Source organism: Rutidosis leptorrhynchoides, chromosome 7 (assembly GCF_046630445.1).
Source record: "Rutidosis leptorrhynchoides isolate AG116_Rl617_1_P2 chromosome 7, CSIRO_AGI_Rlap_v1, whole genome shotgun sequence".
NCBI classification, from domain to species: Eukaryota; Viridiplantae; Streptophyta; class Magnoliopsida; order Asterales; family Asteraceae; genus Rutidosis; species Rutidosis leptorrhynchoides.
The window spans coordinates 103,535,442-103,548,330 of NC_092339.1; the positions used below are offsets into that span (position 1 = coordinate 103,535,442).

A 12,889-nucleotide genomic window follows, 5' to 3' on the forward strand; every position below is an offset into this window, starting at 1 on the left:
AATGATATATATATATATATATTAATAATGATAATAATAATAATAATACTAATAATAATAATAATAATAATAATAATAATAATAATAATAATGATAATTGGATAATAATAATAATAATACTAATTATAACTTTAACGATAATAACGATAGTAATAAAAAAACAATTTTTAATGATAAATCCTTTTTATTGATAAAGATAATAATAATGATAATAATAAGATAAAACTAGAACGACGATAAAAACGACGATAATAATAATCATTTTTAATAAAAATATCGAAAATTCAATTGATTATAACTTCTAATCCGTTCATCGAAACCATTCGATATCTAAAGGAAAAGTTCTTAATTTTTCGCTAGCTTTCCAAGGACATGCATATCTTATACCTTATCTCAACCGCAAGTGTAACTAATTCAAGATTCAACCTAACCTGTCTAAGGGCAATATCAAAAGTACAAGCATGCATAATCCTAAATACTCGAGCACTAGTCAGGGATACACTATTAGTATGTAAAAGTTAAATTATGAGTACTCACGTATCAATATTGAGATTCAATATTGCAGGAAAGGTACGTAGACGCAACGGAAATGATAAACACTATATTGACCTCACGAGCATACCCATGAACCATACTCAATCACCTCCATAGCTATAACCCATAATTTCCTTAATCCTATCCTACTCGAAAAACAATTTCGAAATCACTCGGACAACACTCCGTCGTAATATTTTATGTATACTAATAATATCTTGAAATAATACGGAGTAAATATATATATGTAAATCGATTGAGAGAGTTTAGAGAAAAATATTTTCAAGTTTCTATGAAATAATGAAACCTATTGAATTCTATTTATAATAGATTTTTGAATTATTAAAATGAATTATTAAAGTATGAATTATTAAAGTGAATTATTAAAGTATGAATTATTAAAGTGAATTATTAAAGTATGAATTATTAAAGTGAATTATTAAAGTATAAATTATTAAAGTATGAATTATTAAAGTGAATTATTAAAGTTAAAATAAAGTAAAGATAAAGTTTAAGTATAGTAAAAGAATAAAACTATGTACGTATTATATGCGTATAAATATATATAATATTAATTTAAATCGTTATATATATTTAATAAAATAAAATATAAATATCGTTATCTTTATCATACTAGTTAAGTAATGAGTTGTCAAAAGTGGTTCTAGATATTTATAAAAGTTATATACGTTTTAATAATAAAGTTCTTTTTAAACTGAAAACGTTTTTGTACGTTTGAAACTAAATAGATCAATCGAGTCTTTATGAGATTCAATCTTCCACTATCCTTTGTCTAGTTCTCAATTATTGACAATTTGTTCTTATTTATAAATTACTTTACCATTTTCCGAATATTGTTAAAATTGAAAGATTTCTCAAATCAACGTGGGCCTTTCAATAGAGACTTGTAATCATAATTTAATATATCTGATAATTCAATCAGTTGATCTTATCTTCTAATTCCATTGATAAACATTTTGAAACAGATACAATCATATAAAGTATTTAATCTAATATTTCGTTTACGTTTCAAGTTATAATATATATACACATATACATATATAATCATATTCGTTTAATGGTTCGTGAATCGTTGGAACTTGGTCGAGGTTGAATGAATGTATGAACATAGTTTAAAATTCTTGAAATTTAACTTAACAAATATTGCTTATTGTGTCGGAAACATATAAAGATTAAAGTTTAAATTTGGTTGGAAATTTTCGGGTTGTCACAATAACCTCGTCGTAGTATTTTATGTATATATACTACTAATAATAATATTATAATAAGATTAATAATAATAATGTTAATCTTAATAATAATAATAATAATAATAATATAATAAATAATAATAGTATGTGGAGACCAGATCGAGCTTTTATAGTATGTGGCCTGCTACAGTACCTCATGCGATCGCATGAGTTTTCAGTGTTTTTGCCATGCGATCGCACGGCCGCCTTATCCGTTTTTGTTTGCTAGTGCGTCGACATCAAATAGTGTACTGTAGCAAATAGTGGTTACCGTAGCAAATAGTATTTTACTGTAGCAAATAGTGTTTACTGTAGCACTGCAGCAAAGTACGGTTTCACTGTAGCAAAGTCATTTTTAATGTAGCACTGTAGCAAAGTACGGTTTCTATGCAGCAAATAGTGTTTACTGTAGCAAATAGTGTTTTACTGTAGCAAATAGTGTTTTACTGTAGGAAAGTCGTTTTTACTTGTACATATATATATATATATATACATACATATAATTGTTCATGAATAGTCGAGAGCAATCAAATGTAATTGAATACATGAAACAGTTATAAAATTTTGAGATTCAACTTCATAGACTTTGCTTATCGTGTCAGAAACGTTAAAGATTAAGTTTAAATTTGGTCAGAAATTTTCGGGTCATCACAATATACTCCTGTCATCCTATAATAAGTGTCTTGTTTGACTTTTTAAGGTTTTACTTCTATTATTTTGATTTTCAATATTTTTTTTGTGTTATATAATATTTTATGAAACTTATATAATTGAAAACACATTTTAAAACTTAATCCATTAATATAAGTTTCATCACATACTACATATAACACAAATAATAATATTTGAAGTCAAAAATTTAAAAGTAAAATCTTGAAAAGTTAAACAGTACAATTATTATGAGTCGAAAACGGTATTCATTTTAACATAAAAAATTTGTGTTCAATTCAAAGTTGAAACACACCTGTAGACTACTATCTAATCTATCTATATGTATTGTACAACTTTGCTTCTCTGTCACTGTTTCCATTCACTCTCTCCCTCTCGGTGCTCAGCGCACATACAAACTACACCACCTCCCATCCTTCCTTTTTATGTTCATTTTCCTCCAAAATTCATTCATCAAATAAAATAAAAAAAGATATACAAAAAAAAAAAAAAAATCGTCTGTATTTTTCATCAATTTATCCAGCAAAATAATTGCATTGCCATGGTACTTGCTTCAATGCTCAATGTACAAGTTTACGCATTGCATCCACCAGCTATATCTTCCTAATTCCTCATGAAACCCTAAAACTCAACATCAAAAGGTAAAATTGCACTTTTCTTTTTAACTTTTTATATTTATTTATAGTTTTATTTATTATATACACTGATAACTAATAATACATATACTTCGTTTTGGTTCACATTCACGTTCTCCTGTGTTTATCTATCGCTGCTTACAGATTAATATGCATGTATATATTTTATTTTTAATCACATCTGTTGCAATCAGCTCAAATTTTAAAGGTCAACTTCAATTCAATCTGAATATGTTTCTATTTTTTTTTTTTTTTTTTAATTTGTTATGCGCTGTTTTTAGTTACAAATTATTATTTAATTATAATTATAATTGTAGCATATTTTTGTTTAAATTCCTGATCTAGAAGACTTTCAGTCAACGATGTATATTGTTATTGTTAGTTAGTATTAGTTTTTATTTTTTAATTTTTATTTTTATTATTTTTATTTTTCTAATTGTTTTTCTTTAGTAAAACTTATCACTTTTATCAGACAAAGAAAGTGAAAGCATTACCAAAAGAATCCCTGAGATCTTGTTTGACTGAATTTACTTTTCATTTAGTAATAAATAAATATAAATATAAATATTCTACAGTTAAATGTGAATAATTATTATGTTTTATCAGATTCTGCTGTTGAGGATCCAATTCAAATAATTAAAGTAGCTGTATCATGATGCCAAAAATTGAGAATAAATATAAAAAGTTATCTTAATTTGAGATGGATTTGATCAATTTGACAAAGATATCAAGCTAAGAAATCTAGGGTTTGGGATTTAGTTTGAAAAAAGGGTGAAAAATGGCTGCAACATGGGATCATTTTGGAGATATAGCAAATGTGGCTCAGCTAACTGGGCTCGATGCAGTTAGGTTAATAGGGTTGATTGTGCAGGCGGCTAGTACTGCACGGATGCACAAAAAGAACTGCAAGCAGTTTGCTATGCATTTGAAATTAATTGGTAATCTTTTACAACAACTTAGGATTAGTGAACTTAAACGGTATCCGGAAACACGAGAACCGTTAGAGCAACTTGAAGAGGCATTAAGAAGGTCTTATATTTTAGTTAACAGTTGTCAAGATCGGAGTTATTTGTATTTGCTTGCAATGGGATGGAATATTGTTAATCAATTTAGAAGGGCACAAGATGAGATCGATCGATATTTGAAGATAATCCCGCTTATTACACTTGTGGATAATGCTCGAGTCAGGGTATGAGCATAATTTTTTCTACTGTCTTTTCTATTTAGTTATTTCACTTCTTTAAATTTGTGATAAATTTGACCTATTTGGGTTATGTTTTATCTTAAATCGGTCTAAGAAAACAAAAATATATAAATTTATTGATGTGTTTGAGCAGGAAAGATTGGAATATATTGAAAGGGACCAACGTGAATACACATTGGATGATGAAGATAGAAAGGTGCAAGATGTTATCATGAAGCCCGACCCGTCACATAATGATACCGTCGTTTTAAAGAAATCACTTTCGTGTAGTTACCCAAACTTACCATTTAAAGAAGTTATACAAAAAGAAAACGAAAAGCTTCATTTGGAACTACAACGATCACAAGCTAATTACGATGTAGGACAGTGTCAAGTAATCCAACATCTGATCGAGGTTACTGAAGTTGTTGCTTCGAAATCTCAACATGATCAAGATTCACCAAAGAAGATTTCAAAGAAGGTCGACACTCATTATCAAGATGCCACAAGCAATAAAGAAGTTCAAGATAACAGCAACACGTATTATCCTTTACACCTTCACTTGAAATTTATTATTGTAAACCAGTTGAAATTGAGTGTCCTTGAATTAGGGGTGGCAAAAAAACCCCGTACTCGATGGGGAAACCCGAAACCCGATATTTTTGGGGCGGGTTCGGCCGGGTAAATGGGTCTAGGGTTGGGGGTCGGGTATGGGGATAGTTTTTAATTTTTTCGCTGGTCCGGGTCCGGGTATGGTTTTAGACACAAACCCGATTACCCGGCCCGTATACCCGAAAAAGACCCGAGTCCATATACACTGCTCGTATACCCAATTACCCGACCCGTATACCCGAAAAAGGACTCGAAAACCCGTGGGATAACCCATTTATCCAATAGTTCGTAAGTAAATGGGGACCCAAATACCCGTGGGGAAACCCGTTTACCTGCTAGTTAGTAACTAAATGGGGACCCGACAGGTTCGGGTTTTTCTAATCGGGTCCGGGTTTACCTAAACCCGGCCCAAACCCGACCCGATGCCATCCCTACCTTGAATTGAGCCTGTCGTATCCTTCCCAACCCAAGACGACAAGGCGGTGTTGTATATGGCGACCATCTCGGCCGACTAGTCGGTATGGTGACAAGCTCATCCCTTTTTTCCCAAAAATGTCTACTTAGTTGGTCAATGCTAAAAGTCATGTCAAAGTTGGTCTGAATCTGTCTCTGAAAGGGTCCGAGTTGGCCATAGTCAAAGTTGGTCAAAATTTTAATATTTTTTCATACTCAGATTTTGTGCCCTATACATATGTTTAAAATATTTATGTTTGATATATTTATATGTAATATATACTCCCACCGTCTCAATTTAATAGTCATATTTTCCTTTTTGGAATGTCCCAAATTGATACTGCACTTCCATAAATAGATAAGAATAATGAGGTAAGGTTCTTTTATACCCTTACTTTACCATGTAAAACAAAAATGTAGGTAAAAAGTTAGGGGTAAAACTGTAAAATAAACAAAAAGTAAAATGTGATAATCATATTTCTTAAACTGCGTGTTTTTTGTCTGTGAACTATTACATCGGGACAGAAGGAGTATATATGTTAAATATATATTATCAAAAGTCAACATTAGTCAACGTCCGACTCGACCTCGACTCGACCGACTAGTCGTTTCAAAGTCCCGTCTGACTCCTCTCCGTCTGCGACTTTTTCAACCTTGTTCAAAACAAAGTAATTTATGTACACTTCAGGTCGGTACTATAAGTATTCATCTTTGTAGGAAGAAGTTCAATGTATGTATGTGTATATGGTTTTGCAGAAACACGTCTATAGTCTTGTATGGACAGGATTTGGCCTCTAGTAGAGAAGCTTATGGTCGTGGAGAATGGCATTCCGATTTACTCGGTTGTTGTTCAGAGCCTAAGATGTGTATGCTCTACGATAAGTTTGCTAAATTTCTGTTTATTTCTTTCTACAAAAAGATACACTTTTTGCCGTGTCTGTGGTAATACTCTAAGTAAGCTATATTTGATTGTGCAGGCTTAAAAACTTGTTTCTTTCCTTGTGGTACTTTTTCAAGGATTGCAACTGTTGCAACAAATAGGCACATGAGTAAGATTCTTTATACATTTGAGTAAATAAAACGTCCCATTTTATTTTATTAATGTTTTTTTCAGTTTGTACTTATATTCATTCTTCAACGAATGGCAACATACAGTGCATTTCCAATTTTAATGTTTTTTTTTTTTTTGTTCATGGTTTTCTCACCTATGTAATTTCAATAAAAACACTTTAGTTATTGGTTAATTTGTAAGATGGAATTTTGATATGATTTATTGAAGATTGAAGTTGCACGAATAACTGTTGGTGTTTGTTACATATTTGAGTAGGTTCGGGAGAGGCATGCAATGAGCTGATGGCTTATTCATTAATATTATCATGCTGTTGCTATACTTGTTGCATCAGGAGGAAGCTTCGAAAGACCCTCGATATAACGGTATCCTTTTAATAACATATCAGATGCTTGAGATTTATTCCTTATATCTTTTTTTTCCATATAAATATTGATTTCTAATATCTAGTTAAAATATGGATCTTTGTGACTTCATGTGAATCCTAATTATCAAAATATTGGTTTGGACAGGGTGGGTGGTGCGATGACTTTCTTTCGCATGTCATGTGTTGCTGCTGTGCTCTTGTTCAAGAATTGCGTGAAGTTGAGATGCGTGGAATTCATGGTATGTGCCTCTTTCTCAAATCTTTAGTGTTTCGCCTTGAAATAAGTCATATGGTGTACTTTAATATATCCTTGTCCCATGAGGCATGAGATATTGGAACACCATTGTCATTTAGATCGTAGAAGTATCCAAATCAAGGTTGAAAAAGTCGCGAGATGGAAGAGTCGTTCGGGTCCTTGAAGGGTCGAGTCAAGCGAGACGGGGTCGAGATGGGCGTTGACCAACGTTGGCTTTTAAATGTAGATATATTTTAAATAAGTACATTTCAAACCTAAATATTTTTAACAAAAATTAAAAGCAACCGAAATGAGCCGTGCTAAAAGTTTAAACTAAAGATTTAGTGATTAACATGTAATACAAAAATACATCATCAATAAACAAAACTAATGTTTAACCGACCAAAAAAAAAAAAAAAAAAAAAAAAAAAAAAAAAAAAAAAACTAATTTTGACCGAATTTGACCGTCTCGACCGATTTTGAACATGTTGACTGACTTTGGCCGAAACGAGTCGGGAAGTCTCCTAGCCATTGTGGCGGCGGCGCGGGGGTACTTTTGCAACACTGATTCAAATACCATACTCTTCAATAGTAATTAAACAACAGAACTTGCGGATAAAAAAACAATTAGCATCAAGCTTTCAAACTTTATAAATGATAACGATGGGTTAATAGGTAATGTGACTAATGTCTTAGCTTGAAACTTTGGTCTTGCATTGGTATAATCTTCGTTCGTAGTTGATATGTGTTGATATGGGATATAATTGAAACTTGCAGGTCCTGAGAAGACGAAAATAAGCCCCCCACCCACTCAATGGATGGAATCATAAAGCTTATGGTTAGAAATGATATACGAGCAGATGTTTGAAGGCCGAATAAAAATGTGTATCTGACGTCACCATTGTTAATATCTATGGTCGTTAACTTTTACTTACTGACTTGGATTTCTGTAAAGTTGTACTCCGTATTTGATAGACTCGGCACTTGTGTAACTTACTGCGTGTTTCTCATTTTTACCAGTTTTTCATTGGTCTTCTTTATCATGTACAGATGAAATCTTGAATGCAACTTCTTTCGAAAGGACATCATGTTCGGCTTAACAATTAAGTGTCATATAATCATGTTCTGAAGGCATTTATTTATTTAATCTGCATTTTTATGAAAGTAATTTATAAATCAACAAATGTGTATTGAAGAAGAGCTTCATTTTTGTGTTAAAATGTTGTCATCATTTCAATGAATGACAAACATCAAGAAACCACATTCCTCAAACAACCAAATATTTGGGATAAATTCATATATGTTTTTACAATGTAAGTGATAGCAATACTGCAATATAGTTAATGGAATTTTAGGTTATGAAATTTGTTATTTTTATTTTTTTGAACAGCAAGCTTGCATCAGTATATCATTTATTTCAACGACACTCATCATTTGCACACACACACGCGTTCGGGAGGAAACCCGAACCGCATTACAGGAACGATCCTTTAATCATCCCGAGGGGCAGGCGGATCCGGTTTGAATCCTGAATCGATCTGAGAGAAAACCCACGGGGTCAATCTGGATAACAATATTTCAGGCAGATTAATTAATAGTATGGTCAGAGCGAGACTTAAACCCATGATCTAACCCCGAGTCCCAACACACAAGGTGAAGGGGATGTCGTTGAAGCAATGCTTCGTTTGTTATTAACAATTCGAGTTGTAACTTGTAGTTGAAAAATCGAATAAATAATACTTAAATCTATTAACCCACTAGTTTAGTATCCAACAAAATCACAATCTTTTTAAGATCTTTAGTCAACTGTAAGATCATCAAATTGCCCATATTTGTCATTAGAATTTATATGCTTATATATTTATCTAATTTAATTTATTTATTTAATTTATTTATTTAATTAATTGTAAAATTAAAATTATTAGTTTCAATAGTGGTATTTTCTCTCTCCTAAAAGGGCGATCCGGCCATTGTTCACCGTCGAATATTTAGTTTTTTCTTTTGATTTTTGCATCTCACCACCCCCGCCAATCGATTCAGACATACTCGAATTGCAAATCCTGAAATTTTCATTCAGTTCCGACCACCACTGCCATCCCACGCGCCACCTTGTTCCGCTGCCGGTATTCCACGCGCCGGCGCGTGAGCCTCTGTTCCACCGCCGTTCGCTGCCGTTTTCTTCCAGTTCGACTGTCTTGGATCTCTGACCAAAACCCTGGTGAGTATTGGTCTGATTTGTTGCTTTCAAATTTGAGTTATAGTTCGATCCTGCTATCTCTGCTATTGCTATCTGCTGTGTATCATGGTGTCCAAGAAGAAGAAAAAGTACCAAGATTTAACGACGACTGCTACTAGGGTCTTGCGAAACCGATCGGTTAGTCGTGGAACAGCGGATGCGGCTTCTAAAAGTGGAGAAGTGTCTTCATCTAATTCTGATGGGGATCGTTCATCTCAGATTATGGATGATGTTGTACGTTCCAATCTGATGGGAGATGAAGTTGATCAGCCAAATAAGAACGAGGGAGATGTGCCAATTGATCAACCTGGGAAGGATAATCGTGATTCAGAGGGGATGATTCTGAAAACCTATAGTTCTAGAAAGAGGAAGGGTAAAGTGAACCAGCTGATTGATGTTGGGGATGGTCCGTCTAAAGAAAAGAAGAGTGCTCAATTTGTTCCTTATGCTGGTGATTCTTCTATTCCTGCTAATGAAAAAATACTCCCTGAAGTAATTAAAAAACGCAAGGGTAACAGGAAGAAATATGGGTATGGTAAGAATTCTGCTGTAACTGATCATTCTATTGATGATGTTGTAGCTAGTAACGATGATATTATTGCTAAATCTATTGGTGAAACAATTGCTGTTGCTAAACCGACTGTTTCTGCTAGTCCTGTTGTATTCTTTAAGAGTTCAAAAGATGGTAGTTATAATGAGGTTGATGTAAACCTAGTGGCTGCTGTTGAGAATGCTGTTAAGTTATTTAAGAATGATGGTATTAGAGAGTCAATTGTTGTTCCTGATGATTTCTCCCAATTTACATTGGGTGGCAATGTAACTTTAATGAATACGCAGGATAATAATAGTGGTGATAAAGATAATGTTGTTTCTGGGATTAAATCTACAACAATGGAAGGGGTTGAGACTAGTGATGGGCAAGGCAATACAAATACTAAATCCCCAAGAGCATGGGTAAATCCAAACATCACTTTTGGTGACTTCTTAAAACAAAACAAAGATGAAGAAGAATTAAAAATGGAGTTCATTCCTCCTGTTTTAATGTCTAATGGTCAAAAGAGAGTAGTTTTCTCCGCTGAGGAGGTTAAGAAGGGCGGTAGTGCATTTTCTCTTCAATTATATGGGTATTTTATTGGAACTTCTATGGATTATAGTGTGACGATCGCTCCAAATCCATATGGACGAACACGTCATTCATTGATTTCATTGCGAGGTATTTGACCTCTATATGATACGTTTTGTAAACATTGCATTCTTTTGAAAAGGCATACCATAAATGAATATTTAATTCCAAGGTTTTCGACATCTGATGATTTCTACATATAGACAATCACCGTAAATAATAGTTTACAATAATAATACTTCCGTTGACAATGCAGTCAAAATAGATACATGATGATGGTTTTGTGAATGCAACGTTTTCTTGAATAAAGCATGCAAGACTCCATGCACATAGCTTGTATATCATGTAAGCAAATAGCGGAAGACTTCTAGGGAACCTGAGAATAAACATGCTAACAAGTGTCAACACAAAGGTTGGTGAGTTCATAGTTTTAATGTTTCGTATAATCTGTATATAAAGGTGGATCACAAGATTTCAGTTGTTTCATCCAGAAACGTTTATCAATAGATTATATAAAAGTGGATCACAAGATTTCAGTTGTTTCATCCAGAAACGTTTATCAAAATATTCTACGAAATTGAGCACCCTGGTAACTAAACTTTAACGTATATATAATTTGTACCCTTTGTATAATCATCTTAATAATACACGCAAACCAACGTGTACGCTTTTCAAATAGCATACGTCCGTTAAAAGGCTAGTGCTCTAGCTCGGACGGGGATATCAAGCCCTATGGATCCATATACTACTACTCGCGCCCACCAGTTCTTATAACTGGCAGTTACTAGTTACCAAAGCTAAGGGATTTTCGGTTCAAACTCGGTGTAGAATTTAGTATGTACTTGTATCCATTGCGTTTAAAATAAAGTGCATGTATTCTCAGCCCAAAAATATAGATTTTAAAAGCAATTAAAAAGGGAGCAAATGAAACTCACGCATATAAATATTGTATATCGGTTAATAAAGCATTTGCATGTATTCTCAGCCCAAAAATATATTGAGTAAAAGGGATCATATGAAACTCACACAAAATCAGTTTTAGTATTTGTATCCATTTAGTAAAACAGTTTATAAAACTGCGCATGTATTCTCATCCCAAAAATATATGTAAAAAGGGATCAAATGAACTCACTGTTTTATATTGATATACAATATTGCAGGAAAGCACGTAGACGCATTGGATATAATAAGCACGAGGTTTGATTCACAAAAATACCCCCGAATATTACCCATAACCTCCTTGGCAATAACCCATATTTTCCTTAGCTCTAGCTTTCTCGGAAACTCGTTTTGAAAAATTACTTGGACAGCACTCCGTCGTAATATTTTATGTACATTATTATTTTTGTATCGCAAAAATAATAACACTAATAATAAAAATAATAAGATTAATAATAATCTTATTAATAATAATAATAATAATAATAATAATAATAATAATAATAATAATAATAATAATAATAATAATAATAATAATAATAATAATAATAATAATAATAATAAAATAAATAAATACGGAGTAAAAATAATATATGTGTGTGTGTGATTTATCTGGCCAAAACTCGAGAATTTATAGCACTTGGCCTGAAATCTGGAGTCATGCGACTCGCATGGAAATGACCTTCTGGCCATGCGACTCGCATGAGGACCAGGGACAGCTCACATTGTTTTTGTCCTAACATTTGTCGACATAATAAAATATAAATATAATATATATAATTTAAATTAATTAATTATATATTATATTAAATTCACGTGCATAGTTGACTTGTAATTTTTGTTCCGATAAGTCGTACGTTGTCACTCGACTTATGTCCCGGTTCCGGTTTTTCGAACGCCCTTTCGTACGCTGAGAAAACTTGTACTTTACGTTTCGTGAATCGTACCTTTGTCAAAATATAGTCTTAAATCATCCATAAAATATATTACTGTAGCAATTCACTGTAGCAAGTCAATTTCACTGTAGCAAATAGTGATTTTTGAAAACACTGTAGCATTTTGAGTAATGTGGCAATTTGAAAACACTGTAACAAATTAGTGTTTAACTGGTTCATCTTAAACGCTTTAGTTAACTTATCTAAATATCAATTGAATCAATAAACGAATGTTACTATCGTTTATTATATATATGTATATATCTTTTTAATATACATAAATCAGTTTTTAAATACACATTGGAAGTTATTTATAAATAAATTTTAATAATAAATATTTCAACTTATCATATACATTCAAATAGATATTTAAACCAATAAGTTTAATGTACGGTATCAAACAATTAATACATTGTTACCTTTTCATGTTATAGTATATATGTATCTATTTACATATAATTGTTCGCGAATCGTCGAAAACAACCGAAGGGTATTTAAATATATAAAAGTAATTCAAAAATTTTGAGATTCAGTTTTACAGACTTTGCTTATCGTGTCGGAAATGTTAATCATACAAAGATTAAGTTTAAATTTAGTCGAAATTTTCGGGTCATCACATATAGGGTTGTTAATGCCCATCTAAGGAGAA

General features: G+C 32.2%; 1 protein-coding gene across 2 annotated transcripts; it reads left to right on the top strand.

Moving 5' to 3' along the window:
• Positions 1-2,818: 2,818 nt before the first annotated feature.
• On the top strand, positions 2,819-8,085 carry LOC139857458 (protein MID1-COMPLEMENTING ACTIVITY 1-like). 2 transcript variants are annotated; one of them, XM_071846211.1, is made up of 8 exons: positions 2,819-3,094; positions 3,695-4,277; positions 4,426-4,811; positions 6,093-6,202; positions 6,314-6,385; positions 6,664-6,770; positions 6,918-7,011; positions 7,785-8,085. In XM_071846211.1, the coding sequence occupies exons 2-8, from the start codon at positions 3,867-3,869 to the stop codon at positions 7,835-7,837; spliced, it is 1,233 nt and encodes a 410-aa protein (XP_071702312.1). In that variant the 5' UTR covers positions 2,819-3,094; positions 3,695-3,866; the 3' UTR covers positions 7,838-8,085. The 2 variants fall into 2 exon arrangements, with proteins under 2 accessions (XP_071702312.1, XP_071702313.1); XM_071846212.1 differs by lacking the exon at positions 2,819-3,094 and adding an exon at positions 3,234-3,296.
• The last annotated feature ends 4,804 nt before the right edge of the window (positions 8,086-12,889 follow it).